General features: G+C 39.3%; 1 protein-coding gene across 2 annotated transcripts; it reads right to left on the bottom strand.

Annotated features, from left to right (window-relative positions):
* Nucleotides 1-166: 166 nt before the first annotated feature.
* On the bottom strand, nt 167-21,117 carry gon4lb (gon-4 like b). Of its 2 annotated transcripts, none has more exons than XM_079894082.1 (31): nt 21,012-21,117; nt 20,411-20,631; nt 20,226-20,327; nt 19,870-20,111; nt 18,609-18,683; nt 18,468-18,518; nt 18,317-18,367; nt 18,133-18,231; nt 16,206-16,316; nt 15,920-16,096; nt 15,616-15,835; nt 13,898-13,999; nt 13,774-13,814; nt 13,587-13,699; nt 11,462-11,663; nt 11,160-11,246; nt 9,753-9,927; nt 9,491-9,641; nt 8,718-8,868; nt 8,406-8,522; nt 6,404-8,218; nt 5,278-5,572; nt 4,989-5,152; nt 4,696-4,893; nt 4,421-4,564; nt 2,650-2,961; nt 2,458-2,568; nt 2,142-2,298; nt 1,154-1,427; nt 962-1,064; nt 167-866 (listed from the first exon to the last, which is right to left on the bottom strand). In XM_079894082.1, exons 2-31 carry the CDS (start codon nt 20,610-20,612, stop codon nt 753-755), a joined length of 6,156 nt encoding a protein of 2,051 aa, XP_079750208.1. In that variant the 5' UTR covers nt 20,613-20,631; nt 21,012-21,117; the 3' UTR covers nt 167-752. The 2 variants fall into 2 exon arrangements, with proteins under 2 accessions (XP_079750208.1, XP_079750207.1); XM_079894081.1 differs by having other exon boundaries at nt 2,142-2,316.
* Between the last annotated feature and the right edge of the window lie 1,222 nt (nt 21,118-22,339).

The following is a 22,339-nucleotide window of genomic DNA, read 5'->3' on the forward strand; positions in this document are numbered from 1 at the left end:
GTCCAGACCTTAAATTCATTGAAAGTCTTTGGGGTGTGCTGGCGTAGACTTTACAGAGTGCTCGACTCTTGCATTGTCAATTTCTTATATATATATATATATATATATATATATATATATATATATATACACACACATTTTAATAATTCTGTCTCACACAAAGCTTGGTATAAATAGTCATTTTTATTATTTGTTTGCCAGATTTCCTACAACTTTGTGCATCTTTCTCAAAACATCTGAAGCAAAATAAAAAGAACAAAATCACTCTTATATAAAAATACTGTACATGCCCCCCCCCCCCCACATTTGTTCATATATTCACAGAATATACAGTCAATCTGTCAAAAACAATGTTGGTGAGAATCTGCTGGTTAGTGCTTTACAATGAAAAATTGTTTTCTTTTGACTAATCAAATGTTTCATTTCGTGCTCAGGAAGGCCCGCCAATGGTAATACAATAATCAGGCCATATCAGAACCTGAGGTGTTTTTGTGCTACAATTCTTCAATAATAATGTTGAGTTGGTTTTGTGTGTTTAGCATATGTCTGATAACATCTTCATATTTAATGGATTTAATACTTCATATGTTACAGAGAGACCTTCAGACCCTTTGTCACCATGCTTAAAATACGTCTTTGGCTGGTGTTAGTGCACGACATGGGGTTTCTGTGCATGACTAGGCTCCAACTAGAAGAACTGCATCGGTGTTTTATTGCACAAAGACAACAGTTCATATGGATGAAGTAAAGTCTCAATCCTGCTCCTCATCAGTGGCAGATTGCTGCTCAGCAGCCTCGTCCTCTGAGCTGGCCTGACAAGCTGACGTATGGAAGAGACGCATCAGGTCCCGAAATCTCCTTGAAACCTGCAGAGACAGTGATGTTGAAAAAGGCACAGAAAGGAATGCTAAAATTGCTTTTCAAGGATCAAAAGTCAGAGCAGTGGAAATGGATCTGGTACCTCACTGGCTGTTTTGTTTCCAAGCTGCTCTGCCACAGACTGAAAGGTGCTCTGATTGGCTCCTTGCTGCTGACAGGCAGTAAGGATCACTCGATCAGCCTCTCTATGAACCACATGATAAGAGGGCCATGTAAAACACAAGCACCATTAAACGATCCTCAAAAACAGATCATGATTTGTGGCTGTACTCACCTGGTCCAGAGAATGACCCTCTCTCCACTGGGAGTGAGGGAGATGTTTTTGGCACACACAGGTGTGTCTAAGGCCGGGCTCAGTGTGCTCTGCTGAGTGGCATCTCTCTCTTCTAATTCATCATCTACATCCCTACTGTGCTTCTGTGGAGACGTGTGATGCTTATGCTTATCCTCTTCGGTTTTCTCGTTGCCTTCTTCATTCTGTATTTTTTGCTCCTCTGGGATGGGGGAAGGGGGTCTCTCTCCTCCCTCCCACACAGGCCCATCACCTTCTGCAGGAGCAGGTACAGAATGTAGTTTCAGTTGAACTGTCAGTACAAATTAGATTCAGTAATTTAAATGACATATTTTAGAGTTGTAACAACACCAATACCAACTAATATGTGAATGAACACTCCTGCATTTTAAAAAATATTAATGTAAATATTAGCAAATATAAAAAGTACCGTGAACATGTACAGTGCCATTCAAAAAGTTTAGTCAGTAAGATCTCTAATGCTCTAAGTCTCTAATGCTCACTGTAGGCTGTATTTATTTGATCAAAAATACAACAAGAACTTTTTATTTTATTTTAAAATGTCATTTATTCCTGTGTTGGCAAAGCAGAATTTTCAGCATCATTACTCCTTCAGAAATCATTCTAATATGATTTGGTGCTCAAGAATAATTTCTTATCAATTTTGAAAACAGTTGTGCTGCTTATTTTTGTGGAAGCCATGATTATTTGATTGGAAAGATTTATTTAAAATGGAAATTATTTTGTAGCATTATAATTGTCTTTACTGTAGCTTGTGATCAATTTAATGCATCCTTGCTTTATAAAATCATTATTTTTTTACTGACCCCAAAATTTTGAACAGTAGTGTAAATTATAAGTAATAATTAAAGTAAATGTAGTAATAAAAAGTATCTTTAGAGGCTCTGTAGGAATACATGAAGTTGCGTAAAAACTTGTGTAAATTAATAAGCATTTGAAAAGACTTTACCATGATGTGGACTGTTTTCTCCACTGCCAGTCTCATCTTTAACCTCTTTCTCTGCCTCTCCATCCTCCCCTTGTCCTTTTTCCTCTTCCTTTTCTTCCCCTCCCCTCTCAGATTGCGCATCAGCAGACGGAAACACAGAATCACGACTCTTCAGCACCTTTGAGCCATTAGTGGCCTGTTAACCAAAAAAACAACCGTAGTTGTAGAACTCAATGCGAGAAAATAAAATATGAGTAAACAGTCTCCTTAATAATAATGGTGGCAATTACACATATTTTAAGATATGGTATAGCAAACACACAAATAAAGCGAGCACCTTGTTGCTATGACAACGCAAGCATCCCTTTCTCTTATGCCTGCGATGTTTGGCATCATGGCTGGAGTCATGACAGGGACAGGAGCAATCTTTCTCAGGCCAATCACAGTCCTGAACAAAAGCACGAGATTAAAAACTAAACAAGAATGGGAAAAACAACTGAATTCACTGGGATGTACAACATGAAGACACCTTGTAGTTGTCATGCGTGTGCATTTCTTTCCTCCTCTTGCTCCTGCTGCTGATCTGTCGAACCTTGTGCGACTCTTCATCCTCCTCTAGATCAGGGAGTGTGACCTCCTCAAACCCTCCCCATACACCTCCTCTAGAGTCCACACTCATCCCTGCCTCTCCATCTGTCCCAGTGCACATGTCCTCTGGCCAAACTGCCTCTTCAAACTGGCCAGGACGTGCTGGAGGTGGACGCATCTCATCAAAAAACATCCAGAATTCTCCCTGTAGGTGTGTGTGGCCCTTAAGAAGGGTGACCATCTGTGCTTTGAGCTGAGTTACAAAAGCAGAAATAAAGGGATTTTAGATGACAAGTCTGGACAATAAACAGTCAGTGGTTCCCAAACTTTTTCTGCCAGGCACCCCTCCTGTAAAGAAAAATATTTAGAAGCAGACCCACATAAAGACACTATTAGACATGACCTTCCTTGAAAAATCCTATTGGATTTATTTGAAATATAATTGTAATTAATACTGTACTACAACCAATCAACTTCATCTAGCTTCTCCTTGTTTTTGTGATGTTAAGTCTCTAAGTGGAGTCTTAACTTGTTCAGCTTCATACTGTCAGAATCTAATATTTTGAGGAACACAACACACTGATGTCTCTCTTCATTACCCACCATTGTACTGATGAATCCGAGGGCGAGATACGCCTCGCTATATTTTCTTGTCTTTAAAACAACGTGTCTACACGCACTGCAATAGGTTGGTGAGGCTGTCTACACTGACATTCTACACATTAGTCTACTGTCAAAAATTTGTTGCATCGCATCCTTAGAGAGCATCCCTGATTATTATGGACTCTACATGCTTTTGTTGCATCACATTGCGCTTCTCATCTGGTGTAGACACTGTTATGGCAGTTATGATGTTTGAAGTAGATTCATCTGCTTTACGTTTACCTGACACTGTCAGTCCTTTCACAAACTTGTCTATACTTAGTGCAGAACCATGCTCTGTTCAATGTTCAATTCTGTTATTTCACGACAACCACTACAACAGATTACAGACAGCTCAAGCAGGTACTGATAATCATCTTGAGGTAATAAAATGTAATTTATATTTGATGTTCATTCATTTACTTGCGTGGTAAGTAGCCGCATAAGCGGGATAATTTCACAGTAGGGTCTTGTATCACCCTAAAGAGGTCTCTTTTGCATAAACCGCTGACTGTACACTTTCACTTAGCCTTTCCTTTTTTACAATTCCGCACCGCACTCAGCTACAACTTCAGTGTTTGAGGAAGTGTCAAAGAAGACGTTCGCTGGCAGCCAATGAAAACCATAAGCTGGCATTATGCAAATTTGTTACATTGTTAAGTAAGTATGAAAAGGAAGTGAGACTGAAATTGCTGATGACTCGTTTCAGCAGTTCAGACTCTATCCTTTCAAAAATTTCAGCCATTTTACATTCACAAACAGCTATATTACACACTGCATAAAGGTAATATTCGACAAACCAGAATGGGGCACTTTAATGTTAACAACTGCTGAAAAGTTTGGGGTTGGTAGGATTTTTTTGTTTCTGAAAGAAGACTCATTTTTTTTCAGGAGTCTTTGACGAATACAAAGTTAAAAAAAATAATAGCATTTACTTGAAATATAAATAATGTTACAAATGTTTTACGGTCACTTTTGATAAGTTTAATGCATCCTTGCTGAAAAAAAAACAAACATCTTTCTGACTGCGGAAAACCTTTCAATTTAGTCATCAATCCATCTATCCATACCTCTTCAACACCAGCAGGACTGAGAGGACTTCCACTCTGCAGAGCTCTCACTATCTTCTGGTAATGAGAAGGATTCTCCCCAAAGCTGATCTCCAACTGACGCAGGAACCGACGACTCCTCTCAAAGGCCTGCTGCTCCTCAAACTGGGGATGGGAGAGAGAGGTTGGGAGATATAAATAAAGTTTTGTTCTCTTTTTAGCACTGGCATTTATCAAATGAATAGTTATTTGCCGGGAAAAAATAATTTTTTTGTCTATAAAATGATTGTAAGTACCAGTCCACACTCCAGCGCTTGTTCGGGTAAAAGGAAAGCTGCAAAGTCCTTGAGGAGCTCAGGCCAATCTTTGAGAAGTTGTTTCAGCTGGGAGAACAGCTCTACAACACTGCGGCTCTCTCCTGACTGGTCGAACTCATAAAGCAGTCCTAAAAACTCCTCCACCTTACCAGGGATGTCTTGCAAGACCTCACGCACCTATAACAGCACAAGAAATGGAAAAAGATGACAGTGTTTCTCTAATCATTGGTGTAAAGGAGATACTAGTGCGTCAAAGATACAAGTGGTCTGACCCTGTTGAGATAAGCCTGGGCAAAAGCCATGTCTTTGCTCTCTCTCAATGGATCGTTGTCCAAAATGTGGTCATCATACAGTAGCAGCAGCTTTGAGGCATCTTTACTGCCTCGTTCCTGACGTCGACTACGCTTCAGACTACGAGGGGGTGGGCGACCGCGGCCTGTAAAAGTAAATAAACGATATCCAGTGATACATTTCATATTGGAAAACCAACCAGGACAGTAGGCTCATTTTAACTTGACATCACTCAAAACAACATAATCAGGTATTAACAATTGTACTGACCTCTTCCACGGCCTCCTCCTCTCCCGGTGATCTGTGGGGGGTCGTCGCCCAGTGGCGCATCTCCCTCAGGAAGCTTTTCACCTTCTCCCTCCCCTGCTTCCATCTCATCACCCTTTATCACCCCATCATCCTCATCCTCGGAGTTCTCCTCCTGCGAATTCTGGGAAGCAGGGGAGTTTTGAGAGTTTGGGGAGGTGGGGGATGTTGGGGACGTGGGCGAATTGTCCTCCTCAGAGTCTCCCTCTCTGCACAGTCTCCTCTCTGATGCCAACCAGGTCAACTTTTCCATTGTCTCCTACCGAGGGAACACAGCAGGAACAATTTGATAAAAATTGTTTTGTTAAAATAAATACACATATCGGATAATAGTTGACGTTAGATTTTTCTATTTTTTTATTTATTGGTATCAGCTGTATATAATATAATTGTGCATGCTCATTTAATCTATTTTCTACATTTCAATAATCTTTGCATCCATGCTAAAACTCAATCACTAAAAACTAGGGCTGTCAAACGATTAATCGCATCCAAAATAAAAGTTTGTTTTTACATAATATATGTGTGTATTATTTTCTATATATAAATACACACACATGCATGTATATATTTAAGAAATATTTGCATGTATACACTGTGTATATATATTTATATTATATATAATTTAAATTATATATAAATATTTTATATATAAATAACATTTTTCTTAAATATATATGCATGTGTGTGTATTTATATATAGAAAATAATTATACTCCATACACACACATATATTATGTAAACACAAACTTTTATTTTGGATGCGATTAATCGTTTGACAGCCCTACTAAAAACACAAATTTAATAACACAGTTAAATGTAATCTTGCAAATCTCAAAATGAGAATACAATGTTTTTCATACGGCACATAATGCTGTGATGCCTAAATTTCCTGACTAAAGACTGACTTTAGTTTTAGGGTTTTGTTCTTAATTTATTTAGACAATAATATCGAATTTCAATATCTGCTATAACATTTAACATTAAAATCTAAAACCTATGCCTGGTCGGCGTGTGCCTAATATTTTAAATATCATAAACAGATTCATTTGCAATTTTTTTGTGTGACATTTTCTAAAAACAAACAAACCTGAAGTTCTGGAACAGACAGCACAGATTCCTCTGATGCCGAAGACATCACTTCCTCCTCATCTTCATCCTGTGTGAGGTCATCAAAATCCTCCTCTTCCTCATCCCGCTCTCCATCTCCATCTTTTTCTCCATCTCCATCCTTCTCTTCTCTTCCTTTATCGCCACTTCCACCCCCATCTCTTTTTCTGCCATCTTCTCCATCACCGTTCTTCTCTCCTTCTTTATCTTCATCACGCTCTCCATCTCCCCCACTCTCCCTCTCCTCGGCCGGTCCAACATCCTCATTCCCACTGCTCTGTTTCTCTCCCCCACCGGACTGTTGCTCCTTCCCATCTCCAGTGCTGTGTTTGTGCACTCCGTGTGTTTCCTGACTGCCAGAGCCCGACCGGACAGGAGGACAATCTCCAGTATCCGTCTTCACCCTCACGGAGGCTTCAGCATCACTGTCCGTGCTTGCATCCATGCTGGTCAAACTGGAGTCAGGGCTGCAAGAGGACTCTGAGAGTGCCAGGAGAGGACTACCAAACAGAGCACCAGCCATTTCCTCTTCCCAGCTGTCTCCAGTCATTTCCTCACCTTCTTCCTTTCTTTCTTTATCTTCTGTGGATGGTGTTATGATGTTTAAAGGCACCTCAGTCCTCTCTGTGTTCTTTATTACCATGGAGCCAGCAGGAATGTCAGAGCAGGCAGTCTGCTGGGGTAAACTCCCTGGTGCATCTTCAGCATGAAGTGGAGCAGGTTGGTTCAGAATGAATGGGTCTTGGGGTAAAAGTAGGAACTGAGGAACTCCAGTAGGTGAAATGGTCTGAACCAGTACAAACTGAGAACTGTCTGCTGCTGGTGATGTCATAGGAGAAAAAACAGTCCTTTGACCATTTTGAACACTATCGTGAGAAGGAGTGATGTCCTTCATGGTTTGCAAAAAGTCACATTCTGACCTCTGTGTCGTCTTTTCAAAATAGGGACTTGAGGCGTTTTCCATGGCCTGTGTACCAGGGACTAACTGTATGACAAGATCCTGAGAGGGAGATGTGACCAATCTCTGTGTGGTGCTAGTCAGGTGAGGAGCATTTTCATGGGCTTTGATAACAACGTTATCTAATGGAAAATTCTGTGTAACATTTAAGGATATTGGCTGGTCCATTACAACAGCAGGATTGCTTACGTTTCCCATTGTCCTAGAGGACAGGGGAAATAGCTGGGGGGCTGGTTTCAAAGGAGCAAGTTTTCTAGGCATGGTCCGTTTCTTGTGCTTATCGGACATCTGCTGCATGCCACACGTCCTGACTGTCCCAGTACTATGTAGAGGCATGTCATCTTGGGGTATCTGAACTACAGTGGGGGGCAAGTTGGCAGAAGGGTGTGCCGGATTACAAGCCCCCAATTCTGGAGTAACATACTGGAAATTAATAGGATAAGATGCGCTCAGTGGGATGGTCCCATGTGCAGGAGTCAAAAAGGGCTGACCCAATGGGAACACCCCATTTATAGGAGTGCTAGGTGTTTGGGCCAATAATATTACACCATGTGCTGGAAGTGGTGTGGAGACATTGGATAGTGCATTTCCTGCACCTGTGGGACACGGAGGAGCTTTCGCCAATGGTGTGAGAGTAGGGTGGGCAAAACCGAACCGACGCTGAGATTTGGGCTGTGGAGGGCGACTTACACTTGGATGTAGACGAAGAGAAACACCTTTAGGGAGGAATTGTGGGTAGCGTGTTCCTTTTGGGAAGGACAGGGTAAGAGATTTGGTGGTGGAGGTCACCTGTAAACTGCTCTGACAAACTCCCCTATGGATGTATGGCAAGCTTTTCTGTAAAGGCACATTTTAAACCATTAGGATTTTACTTGATATCAGATTGACTTTTTTCTTTTTAATGTAGAATTTCTCTTCAATAGGTTTTAGTGAAAAAGTCTAGGGTAGTTGTTCTGAACTAAGGTAAACTTTCAGGTGGCCTGGTGGGGAGGTTGAGAACCACTGGTCTACGGGGTTGTAATACCTTCAGCCAGACTGGCATGATGTCCTGCTCTCTCTCCACAGGAGGGCGCTCCTCTCCAGGTACCACAGGTCTGCACATCACCGGCAAAGGAGGAACCACACTATTCTGGCAGTAAAACTAAGACATACATAACATTAGATTGTCATAATAAACTTGAACCCACATTAAACATGACAGAATATTATGATTTCAATTTTCGGCTTCAGAAAGTGTAGAAATTAATTGAGGAAACTGGGGAGCAAATGTGCACCACAACAAATAACAGTGTATATGAAGATGGGCAGATGAACCAATAGATGATCGACGAATTACCTTGATTATGTTGTGTGGGGCTTTGGCGGACGCCATTTCCTTCACACGTGCACGCAGCTGCTCTTGAGCCTTGGGGCGGATCAGGTAGCGGCTCATCAGGTGGTATGGAAACTCTGTTTGAGCGAAGTGCTTTAACCCCAATACTAACAGTCTATAGAGAGGTGAGAGCAGGGGAAGAGAGAAAGGCAGAGGGTAAACTGGGTGAAGGTATGGCTCACTGCTTCTTCAAGTGTTTGCTAGCTGGTGTCAGTTGTGCAGACTGAATGAGGTGCTTGTTTTGATACATGCTGCAAAAAGCCCATATTGACGTTTCTTCCTTCACGGACCAATTGCATTATGAATTTGACATTTGCAGTCAAAAGGTGAACTGTAACTTCTCAAAAAAGGTACTTATTTCCACCTTAGAAACAGACGTTAACAGGTATTAGTATACCTTGTGAAATTCAGAGAATGTATATTTCTTTCCCACATTAATGAGGTTTTCTCTTTAATTCTCACATTTTTTTAAAGTACTTGTATGACTATATATAAGCAATGCAATTTCCTTAAATATGGATTTATAGCACCACTATACAGCAAAATATAGATCTAAATGAACTAATTAAAAGTGGTTCTTTAGTAATTGCTTCATTTTTCCATGGCAAGGATGAAATATGCATGTAAATGCCCCACTACATTCACAGACTGTTAAAGGGTGAATAAAAAACATTTCTATAAAACATTCATTCCCATGACTGAAACTAGATGGAATAGACAGTCAGAGCCATTTGTACCCGTCTTCTCCTTTGGTGTAATAATATTTGCTGCGTGTGCGATGCAGGACTGGATCCAGACTGCACTGTGGTAGAAGCTCTGGGTACAGAAACACAGAGCGTGTGGCGAACAACCATGCAAGACCAGCTGGGAGCAATGGGTACGAAAAAACTACAGAAACACAAAAAACATACTGCCATCAGATATATACACACACACATCCATGCATGTGCTCTTCACTTGATTTATTGGATCATATGAATTCATTATGAGATGCCTGACCTGAGTGACGGCGAATGGGTTTGGGAGGAAGATACAGAGGAGACGGACATTGTTTTAACTCCTCCAGCAGCTTGAGGGAGGACTGCAAGTTACACACCCTAAACATGCTTCTAAACCCAGAATTAACTGCTGACCTCCCCTCCTCAGCCCGCTCAGCAAATGACAGCAACTCCCCCTACCAACACAGGACAGGAAACAGTTTGTAGTATCATTGTAATGTCACTATAATTATCTTTTTTGTTGAAAAAGTACTAAAATTTGCTGACTCAAATTTCTTTGATTTTGAGATATACAAAAATAAAATGTAGCATTCTGAACAACATTTTGGCATAAAGCTATGTATATATATATATTTTTTTTTTCCCTAGATCTGTGGCTTTTAAAATGCTGTGTTAAAAGTGTTAAATCTCCTCTTTCTTATCACACTGTCTGTAAAAAATATTTTTTTAAACAAGATAAGGGTAAAATGGCATTTAGGGATAAAGGAGGGGGAAAATTAGCTTGGAAATCCAGACCCAAATCTGAAAATCCAGACCCAAGTCTGGCATCGAGTAATGAAAATCGCGGGCGGCACCGAGCATGCATTTGAAAATCTCAGTGCACGCAATTGGACAACACGACGACCAATCACAACAATAAGCCCCATATTTTAGTTACCATCAGCTAACTGGTAGATTAGACTCTTGCCGTATCCGGTCGGCAAAACAGCAAAAACGTCCTTCTTGCAAAGGAACTATTCGACCGCCTTCTTCTGTTCCTCTTTTAGATAAAAAGCCAAGTCTAACTCGTTCATTGTAGCGGCCAAATCTGTTTCAAACAACTGGTGTTCATCCATAGCATTAGCCATCTTGCAATGTTTACTAATGACTTCGACGTCACAGCGCTGTCGTCATCTATTTAGCTCACCTCTGTCCCGCCTATATCAGATAACCTGATGTGATTGGTGCAGCTCGGATACAAGGGCATATTTAATGAGCATCATTACTCGACGCCAGAGTAAACTCGCTGAGCAAATTCAATTTGTGCTCTCGCGAGAACTCTGGATTTCCAGGGTAGGGGAAAATAACATTTTAATACACAAAGGGAAGCAAGCAGGAAAGGGGGGAGTAGAAGAAAATGCATTTGTACTTATTGCAATAATACTGGTTTTCTTGTAATTTTCCTAGTTATAAAAAATAATTTGTCAAACAACAAAAGCAGAAGAGAATTATTTCTTCACTTTAAGATTGAAAAAATAATAAATTGAACAATCTAGGTTTATCACACAGGAGAAGCAACAGGCTTTTCAACCATGCAAAGCACTTTTCCTTTACATTGGTCACTTTTGAACCATGTTCATTCATTTTTTCATTCAGTCTTTTCTTAAAGCCTTAAAGAAAATGTGTGTTTAATCCCCAATTTTCTTACCAGGAAATGTTTGGTGGTTTGAGCTTCACTCTGTAGCGCCTCCACTGGGTTGCACAGCATATTGACCTGTGTTAGTAACTGGACATGCTGCAAGAAAAAAGAAAAAGTTAAATCATAAATCAAATTTAAATCATATCAGCATAAAACAAGAACTTTGAAAAGATGTTTTGCCAGTGCATTACATGAATCACATTCAACAAACAGCTCTGTGGTAAAAGATTAGATCCTTGTGACCAGGTAACCCTTTCAGGGTAAATTAAGTGTGTTTAGTGTGTAAGGTGGTGTTTAAAACAGTCTCTTACTTGCTGTATTTGCTGCTGCAGCTGTATTCTCTGAGGAGACGTGACCACCAGAGGACAGCTGGGCTGCAAAAGAACCAAGCCAGGCCCAGGTGCATGCTGGGTGGTCCGAACCTGGTTTTCCCGTCGCTGCTGCAAAGCATCCAGCTGCTCTCTAACGGTCCGCCTGCATGCTGTCAACATGTGAGCCAGTGGCTCCTCAAACCTGATGACAGACAAACTGAAACATACTGAATCTGAAGAGAGTGAGGGATGTTTTAAAATGTGTACTAGAAGCACTAATTATTGCAAAGCAAATATGCCATCTTGATAAGACATAATTTGAATTGTCATCATAATTTGAAACTAGTGATACATGACATATCAGTACCTTATTTATTATTAAAGATTTCTTTTAATTTACCATATGAGGCAACATTGGATATTGAATTGTATATGCTAATTGTATCCTCAATGTATCCATTTTAAAAACATTTGTAGTCATTGAATACTAACTAATCAAATTTCAAAATGAACAGCCATTTTCCATGCATTATCATGTTGTGATGCCTACATTCACTTTTAGCATGTAATACAATTTAGAAAAAACAGAATAGAATTTTAATATAAGCCATTTATTGCTTATATGCCATAAAATGACAATTATCAGCTTAGTCATCCAGACTTTAATAATAAATAAATAAATAAACAAACAATTAGCAAACCAGTTTAATTCCATATTGTAATGTTTTTCCAAGAGAAACTGAAAAAGTGAGTGTGGGAGTTGTCTACTAGGAATTTACGGAATCTAGAAAAATCGGCATTCCACACCAAATGGAGTTAGACCTAAATGAAAATGGGAAATGTTGACAGTTGCATACATATTAATGGTATAATAAAAACAGCATTATCAATAGGCAATATAATTATTTTGTATATTTTCATTAAAATGCAAAAATGCTGATGCTTATGTTCCTCTGATCTAGTGGCATAATGTTTAGTAAAATCATTAAGTTACGGTCACTAATTAAGCAGACCGACTTATACTCTCTGTAGCCTAGTTACTGAACATTACAGGCACAAGTCCTTGGCATTTATACACACACACACACACTCACAGTGTGGAAGAGACAGCACAGACGTCAATGTACCTCGTTAACATTTAAAAAAAAACATCAGCCACATCTCTGTCTGTACCCAGAACACAGTGACGCACAGAAGTCACATTCACACAGTGCAAGCTGTAATGACCCCTTCACTAGGCAAATAATAAGCTGTAACACTGTGTGACATGTCCATCTCTTGACAGTTTTGTGCTGATTGACACTATCCTATTTCCGTAACAAAGTTAATTACACGTATCCTTAAAGAACAAAGATGTGACAAGCCTGATGTGACGGGTTTTAAATAAGGGCTCAGACAGGGACAGCTGATGACTGTTATACATCAGAAAAAGGGCCATATGTTTTAAGGGAAGCCCTTTGAGTAGATGTCAGAGGTTTGTTTGTGTGTGCGCGAACGTGCATGTAGCGGTTATCTGTTCCAGTAAAAGAGCTCTATTTAAAGCCTCTGTGCCTGGATTCTGCACGTAGCACAGGCATACAGTGAAATCTTTTCAGCACGTTCGCAGTGACGTATAGACCTGCACCTGTATAGCACTCAGCAGTGGGGGATGCGATTTGTGTGCATGTGTTCAGTCTATACTGAATGTTTACATGTAGCTCCGCAGTGTCCATACTTTGTCCCGGGTCAACAGCGAAACAATCGGACACATTAGAGCATTTCTCTACCTCCCTACCCAAACAGATACAGCACTCCTCTGCTGCTCTGTCCCATAGGGAGGACGCATCTTGAGGGTGTTTTAACATGTCCCCTTGCTTTGTACTGTTAGAAATACCGTTTTACATGTTAGAAAGCGAATGCATTTAGTTTTCTTTACTGCAAAAAGGACATAAACACACATTATATATATTTTATATATATATATATATATATATATATATATATGTTATAAATATAAAATTGTTTATTTGGGCCAGTTGAAATGTGAAAAGGCCACAGAAATCTACTGACATGACTGGGGAAGCAGGAAAAAAATCATTGTTGAGCCTTGGACTAGGTGGTGTGTGCGTCTGCGTGTGTGTGTTACCTAATGGCTTGAGGAACATTAAATTGTGGAGTGTCATTGGCCTCCTCATCACGTTCCTCATCTTCTTCATGACCTTCCTCGTCTTGTTCATTGGCTGCCAACTCATCATGGAACTGGAGAAGAGTAGAGAAAATGAGTGAGGAATGACTGGCTTTAGTTTATTCCTGTTAGTGTTAAGTCCTTTTACCGTCTCAAACAGCTCTTCCATGAGCTCATTCACTTCCTTCTCTGCAAGAGAGAGAGAAAAAATTACTAAAAGCAAACACTTTAAACTGAGGGGTTTATTCAATCTAAAACTCATAAAAACCCACTTGTGATTCGAACAGCACGATCATTTCGATAATCCTCCAAATCTGGCTCATCTAGATCATCTAAAAAGTTATATTCAGGGTCGTCATCTTCATCAGCCTCTTCTAAAATACAGAGAGAATCATCAGAAGAACTGTATTTTTCACGTGTGAGAACACACACAGAGCAGTGATGCTGAAAAGGACTTGGGGAAAAGGTCAGGGGAAGAAAAACATGAGTGGAAAAAAACAGAGGTAGGTACTTAATCGCTGACGCGCACACACATTAAACTAGTCACACACAGAGAAAGCCATTTAAACATTTAAGAAAAGTGCTTTGACAGCATCTATCTGAGTGCAACGGGCATGACAGTGATTTGTTTAAAAGACATGATTACATTTGCGGGTTCACTGGTTCAGCCAAGGCCAGGAAACAAATGATAGAAGTCAAAAAGAGCCCTAAATAATATCAACAGTTTGGGGTAAGATTTTTTTTTGATGTTTTTGAAAGTCTCTTATGTTCTGCAAGACTGCATTTATTTTAATAAAAAAAAAAAAATACAGTAAAAACAGTTACATGTGAAATATTATTACAATTTAAAGTTTTTTCTAATTCTTTGTTATGCATTTTAAAATGTAATTTAATCCTGTGTTTAAGTCAAATCTGAATTTCCATCAGCCATCACTCCAGTCTTCAGTGTCACATGAATGTTCTAAAATTTATTCTAATATTCTGATTTGGTGCTCAAGAAACATTTTTTGTTATGATAAATGTTGAGAGCACCGGTGGTGGTACGCCAAAACACATTTTTTTGAATGTGAATGCTGTTTTACATGAATATTATGACACGAGTGAACCACAAAGCTTTGTTTACAAAAGACATAATAAGTGGAAATATTTGAACTCATGACGAACAAGAGAGTTGTGCGTGAGCTCATAAATTTAAGCTTTGTCTGCTTTGTATTCTGTTTTGCGATCTGGTCACCCCCGATTATCAGCGAATTTAACAATATTCCATTAGTTATTCCACTTGACATGGGATGTCGTTTCTTTTCCCAAATCTTCACTCACGTCTCACCCATTTTTGCAGGGGATTATAAATGTTTCTTCCTTTGGTTCGCTGTTAATAAGGCCTATTATATTCGCATTCTTTACTGTGGTAAAGTAGAAAAACGCTGTAGGACAGATAGCCTACCTTTATAGTTGCACGTCAAATTCTTTTTAACACAAAATCAAAAATCTAATCAAACACAGCCTAAATGTCTTGCACTTGTGGAAGATAAAATTCGCTCTTCAGACCTTTAACAAGTAGAAAACATGAAGATATTAGAAAAGCGATAGGCGTAGGCTATATCACGCATCTTTGTGTGGAAATATTAAACGAATGTTTTGTAAATATTAAACTTTATTATGTTTTTTAAGTTACCATTTTTTACTGATATTTATTTCAATGCTTTACAGGCTTTAGTGTCGTTTCATTGACAGAAGTGCTCAAATAAACACGCATTTATGTTACGAAATGGATGTTTGAGCCTCGTTTATTATAATTTTTTATTTCAAAATGTATTTAATTGAGGTGTGTGTATGTGCATATATTATATTATATTATATTATATTATATTATATATATATATATATATATATATATATATATATATATATATAGTTGGTCCAGTAGGTGGGCCATTACCACCGCGGTGTAAAAAACTGCCACCGTCACAGCTCTACATTACACACTGACCATCATTGTCCAGGTGAGAGGTCATGAGTCCCTGCAGCCACTGGGTCCATTCACGGTCCTCCGGTGTGGAGACATTATCGTACATATCTGGTGTGATGTCTGGTGCACGGAGCTCTGCCTCCAGCTGATCCAGAGGGACGTCCCTCAGTGGACGCTTTGACCGAGTACGGCAGGCTACCAGACTGCCATTCGGCTCCCCTCCACTGCCATTGCTCAGAGCCTTTCAACAGACAGACACACTAAATTTAGAGAGAACCATATATAGTAGGCAGAGAGATTTTTTTGTGTGTATGTGATGCAGTACCTGGTAAGGCTCCATGCAGAGAGGACTGAGTTCAAGTTCTTTATCCACAGCATGGAGTTTCTCAATGAAGGGGTCAGGGGCCCTGAGGGATCGTGAGGGGCCACAGGACTGAGGAGGTGGGGCAGGCGGACCCATCGGCACTGCCTCAACACTCAAGTGCCTGGAGAGCCTGGGCTTCTGTGATAGAGTTGGAGGGGGACAAAGAGAGACAAAGAGACTTAAAACCTTGAAAAATGTGCAGAAAGAATGAAATATGTGTATGTGATCATAATACTGTGTAAAGTACCAGTCTGGGGCTTTTGCTGGCATCATCACAATGGGAGGGCGTATGAGAGGAAGAACGTCTGCTGCCACGTGGTGAGGAGGCCGTACTCTCCACATCACTCTCCAAAAATGTCTGAGATAAAATTTAAATATTGCAAAAGCATTTAAATGCACAATTGAATCTGACTGACAGTGATAACCATAGCAATAGCAAAAGATGGAACAAAACTGTCAATTGATCTGTGCATTAAGTCTTGGAGTGTAAATGCAAAATAATAGACCTGCCCCTTTTTACGTGTTACTTTGTTGTTCATTTTATTATTAACTTTACAAAACAGTCACTCAGTAGATATGTTTCCATTCAAAGTTGTGAACTTAAAGCTGCAGTCTGCAGTTTTTCCTCTTTGTCGCCATCTCTGTTCGAAATCTGCAATTGCAGTTATTCGCGGAATTATCAACTTTACGTGCGCCTCGGCATGGCACAGCGTGGATGAATCCAATGTTTTGAGGAGAATGTACGGCTGTCAATCACCACGCTGGTGGTGTGGATACTGTCATTCGCAATCACAGATTCTACTTTTTGGAAGTATGACCAACATAAAAATTTTCCCCGGAAAATGTCGTCTGAACAAGTAACATCCACTTTTGATCTGACCAAGTAAGGGGAAAAAAGCATTGCAGTATATCACGCAGATTATATCTAACGATCGCTTATATCACATCAAACTGTGCAAATTATACTTTGTTCTCAAATTGTTAATGTTAACAACATCAGCATTACGTGACTACATTTAATGCCCATCCGATATTTGTCCTTGTTTTCGCATGGGCCCGGTTGCAGTCTCTTTTTTCTCCCAAGCCCCTTAGTCTTTCGCGTTTTACAACGGGTGAATCTCCAGTTGTCACTCCACCACCAACATCCTCACACTCAATATAGCCTAAGAGCCGGGACACCTTCTTTATGTGTACAAATGTGACTTAATGACGCAAAGACATGCTCGAATTTCTTGCGGAAATCCACCAGTACCACTGGAATTAAAAACATTATTACAAGCTTACCATTTTGAATCGAGCTACGGCAAGCAGATAGTTTTGAACACTGGCTGGTTATGTACTTGCTCAAAAAATTATTTTGGATCATTTTTAACCCCAAAAAGCTACGGACTGCAGCTTTAACTTAAGTGCAAAATTGGAATCAGAACTTTCTAGGACTGAACTTTCTTTCTCTCCTATACACACACATATTGGAGAGAGGGACAGAGAGAGAGGGAGCTTTATGAGCAATTGACTCAACTTGATACTTTCATTTACAAATTTCAATTCATTCTTCCATTATTTTGACTTCTATAGAAATGATTCACTCCTTTCTTCCTTTGATTTCTGCTCCAAGAAACAGGTACCGTCCAATAATTTGCATTTGGAGTGGCATTCTGCACTTTTCTTCTAGTGAAGATTATTCTAAAAAGGCACACTTCCTATTCTTCTATGTGATTGCTGACATCTCACTAGATTATTGGTCCAGATAGCCTTGTTCTTCTGTAAGGTAGTATCACTTATCTTGTGTGACATTATATATTGCTACTGAAATAAATATCAAAAAGTATAAAGTTGAGTTGTTTACTCATAAAGCTTCCTCTCTCTCTCTCTCTCTCTCTCTCTGTCCCTCTCGCCCATGTATATGTATACCAAGATTTGGATTGTTGTAGAAAAACAGTTCTAGAAAATTCCAGAAAGTTCTCAACAGTCCTAGAAAGTTCCAGAAAATTCTAAACAGTTCTAGAATGTTTTAGAAAGTGCAGTAACATTTGTTATTGTTTTTGAACAGTTCAAAAGAACCAAATTTATTTGAAATATAAGTCTTTTGTCAAAACCCCAACATTTTGTACCATAGTATTTGAATAATATATTTTTTTAAAAAGTCAAGTATGATGTGAGTGTGGTATATGCACCTCCTCAGCTGTTTCATCTTCCTCATCTTCATCAGGACAATACTCTTCATCAGAGGAGTCCTCCTCCTCTTGCAGGGGAATGTCCACAAACTGGGGTGGCTAAGAAAAGAGTCCAAATAGCAAGGAACATCAACCAAAAAACAAAACGAACTCTCACAGGTGATACATCACAACCATTTTATACCTTAATCTCACATGGCCTTTTTATTGGAGAGATGTTCCAGTTGCACATTCCCTAAAATATATAAAAATAAAAAAAAATCAGCAATTATTTCAACACTCACATAAAAGAGCTAACATTCTCAAAGCTTCCTGATAAGAAAAACAACACTCACCACCCCTTTCTCAACAACTTCTTTGAGCTTAGAACGGGTCATTTTAGGCTCCTACATTAAACAGAAAATAAATATAATCAACTAAAATGATCATGTTCAAATAGACATCCACTGTAAGAGTTAAATAAAGGAGGAACTTACAAACATGGGCATATCTTGTGTGTCTCTTATAGCTGCTTTCATCATGGCCACAACATGCTCATTGGTTATCACCTCCTGAGGTCAAACACACAAAAAATATGTTGTTAAATAGTTTGTAATTGATTTTCAAATTACTACCGATTTGATGGTAGCGTTTCCTTACAATTATGTTATTTTCTTAAAGATTCAGAGAATAAGATCAGATCATAGTGATTTAGTGACAGGGCAGGGAGAAAAAAAAACTATTCACCTAGCTATCGTGATTTAAACTTTTTTTTTAACAATTTTAAAATAGATTTTTTTATTTATTACAGAATCGATATTAATTCAAATTAAATTGCTTTATTTTTGTCCTTGTTTATATATGAGGTTGACAGAAGTTAACCACTTTTGTTCCAACAGAGGATGAAATGTGTTATTATCTATGAGTGTTAAGTGTCGTGTCATAATGTCAAGTGGACGCATGGAAGCGACGTGAGACTGAATGCACTGAAAAGCCCTCACGCAACTCATATGCTGAGAGAGAGATAAGACAATAGAGCTGCACGATTCATCTTTAAAAGACTGTGATCTTGGTTCAAAGTTCAAACACCTACACGATCTTCTTCCATTTCGTCTGTCTATTAAACCTTTGACAAAATTATAACGCAACATTCAAATCTGTGTTGGTGCTCCCGCTGACCCGGAAAGAGTAGTCATGAAACAGCAGTCTTTTCAACCTCAGTGTCATTGTGTATGTGATACAATAGTTCACATTATAATAGAAGTACTTGGATAAAAGTTTAAAGTTCAAATATAAATACTGATATCATCATAGCGATCAAAATAGAGTAAATCAGCTTTTGAAAGAAACTTGGCGCTTGTTACATTGTTTCGCCACTAGGTGGCGACAAGTGACTTAAATAATTTATTTGTTATTGAATAATTTATTCAAGACAATGTAGTACTGTATGATGCTTCTGAAATAAAAGTCAGAAAGATGTGATGAATTGTTTTTGTAAATATGACTCATCTTATACATCATGTACAGTCTGTACAAGTGTATGATTTAGCTTTTCCAAATAGTCTAGTGTTAAAAAAAATCTCAATATTTTGCAATATCGAATCGCAATACTTGTAGAATCGCAATTCTTAAAAGAAAAATCACAATAAATATCGTATCAGCACTCAAGTATTATGATAGTATTGAATCGGGAGATAGGTGTATAGTCCCAGCCCTATTTTGTAATGTGACAGCATTTGTTAAAAATATCAGACTCACATGAATGATGTTACGAACGTTGACAGAGGAGAGCTTGAGTTTTTTAGATTTGAGCGTTAAATCTCTGTCCAGCTTCCTCAACTCTTCCTCACTCTCATCCTCTTCCTCAAGCTCTTCTGAGGACGTATCCATCTCTCCATTCTTCTCAGGGAACTCTCCTTCCACCCGAGTCATTCCACTCTTCTTTACATTCAATCTATTTAGTTTCTTCAGCCACTCCTCTCCTTCACACCTGTCCTCATCTAAGGATTGGCAAGCAATGAGACTTTATTCAGATTTTGGAAAACTCCTTGACTTGACAAGTAACATTACAAAGTCAAGTGTGGTTAATAACAAGGCCAAATGTGCTGACTCACCCGCAGTGATGACCAGATCCAGCTCTGCATCCACCTCCGACTGCAGGGGGGATGAAACTGGAGTGGAGTCATGGACACTGTCAGCATCATCCTCACCATGGTCTGCCCACACACAGAAAAAAAAATATATATCGCAAGTTCTGCTATTAACTTCCCTCAAGGAATACTGCTAATTTCTGCATTACCTGGGCTGGAGTTCTGCTCCTGGCAATTGAATTGAACTGGAGTCTGTATTGACCTCGTCTTAGTGGGGGTGGAGACCTTCCATCTCAAGGAACTAGGAGACAGTTTGAGAGAGAAAGGAGATCTGCTGATAGATTCCCTCTTAGGTGCTTTGGCAGGATTAGGTTGTAGTTCTGGAGATGACGACTTGCGTTTCCACCCCATGTTCAATCAATCTCTGAGCCTGAAATCACAGGATAAGAAAAAGATCCAAACCGATGTCTTCCAGCTAACCATTAACAGTCTTTATTCAAGCAATTATATATATATAAAAAAAGTATCAGTCAGATAAGGAAGACTATAACAGGACAACATTATTTCTGGTTGTGTATCAAAACCCAGTGAGTCGCCTACCTAGACAGCTCACTAGTATGAAACACAGAGCAATAAATTATAAAGACAGTGAATCTGTAGGATTGTATCTTCTGCTGCTAGCTTATTTGCTAACTGAAGTTAGCATTGCGCCTCTAAGCAAAACACGGCACTCGTAAATAGTTTATATTTGTGCCACGCAAGGATGATATTATTTCTGTTCACATTTCATAATGTAAAAATCTATCTTACCCACGAACAAGTGTTTGCAGCCATCGGTAGATTTATACACACTAGCCCGCCGCTTCACAACAAACGGCGGGTGTTGCGGTCATTTCCTTCCCTCACAAACAGAGGCGATGACAAACCGTTCCCACACCTCATTAGCGCTGACTGCCACTGTACAAAACCACGAGTCTTTCAACAATATTTTTAAATATTTTTTAATAAAAACTTTTTTTTTTTTTAAATATCGTTTTGCAACAAAATAATATTAAAATTGTGACACTTTGGAAACAAAAATAGAGCACTCCTGCAGCAGACTAGGAGTCTATTATAAATTTTTAAACGTATTAATATTATTATTATTATTATTATTATTATTCAACTAATAGTGTATAAATAAAGCAAGGGAGGTGAAAGAGCCATACAAATAAAAAATAAATACATACATACATACATACATACAAATTCAGATTTTTTTTAACAGATCTTAAAAAGAGAACATGCAGTGGGTCTTCCCTACTGGAAAAAAAAAAATCATATTGGGAGGAGTCAATTATAGTTGGGACTGTATATTTACCTTCAGTTGCCACTTGAGTTTTATGTTTTTGTTCTGCACTGCAGCAGAGCAAGACTTCACCTAGACTTACATAAGCTGTTAAAAGTTTTATGAAAGTTGCAGAGAAAATACCACCAACAACCAGAAAGCTCAGATAGGGGGGAAAATATTTAGCTCAACGTAAAATATTCTTTACAAACAATTACTCTGAAAGTTATGCCATATGTGAACAATGGGCAGAAATCGACCAGTTCGTGATTTTGCACCTCCTAAGCGAGAAAAATCGTGGCAATCAAGTTCTCGGGAGATTCAACCGGCCGCAACGAGGCAGATGCCTCTTAGGAACATGGTGGTGACACCTGCAAGTGTACCGGAGTTCACCATCCCCTCACTATGCCCGGCTAGGCTGCAGGGATGCGGCAGGGAGAAGGCTGGAGTCGGGCACGGACGGCGGCACACATTCCCTCGGTCCACGCACCCATCATCATTAGTCCGAGCACTCGCGCGCTGCTGCCCGTTCTCAGAGGAGCGCGACCTGGTCTTCATGGATGATCTCCAGACTTACGTTCTGTCAGACCCGACCACCAGCGCAGCAATGTCCTTACCTCACCTCAGCAAAATCACCACTCCGTATGGCTTTCTGACACTTGCTGAAAGTCCGTGCGTACGCAGAAGGGAATCGTTGTTTTTCGAGGAAAATGGATTTGAGGAATGTCTCAACAATGCAGAACATGCACACGGTCCTGTGAAATCAAAGAATCAATCTTATTATTCTTTCTCACAGGTTAGAAACGTGAAA

Source organism: Squalius cephalus (genome assembly GCF_949319135.1).
Source record: "Squalius cephalus genome assembly, chromosome: 15".
Taxonomy (NCBI): domain Eukaryota; kingdom Metazoa; phylum Chordata; class Actinopteri; order Cypriniformes; family Leuciscidae; genus Squalius; species Squalius cephalus.

Coding starts and splice junctions, on each gene's coding strand:
- gon4lb (XM_079894081.1), bottom strand. CDS start 20,612: ATGGGGTGGAAACGCAAGTCGTCATCTCCAGAACTACAACCTAATCCT. Junction 11,664..13,586: donor AATGTTCCTCAAGCCATTAG/GTAACACACACA, acceptor GTCTGTCATCAG/GTTTGAGGAGCCACTGGCTC. Junction 5,573..6,403: donor TGTCTGTTCCAGAACTTCAG/GTTTGTTTGTTT, acceptor TTCCCTCGGTAG/GAGACAATGGAAAAGTTGAC.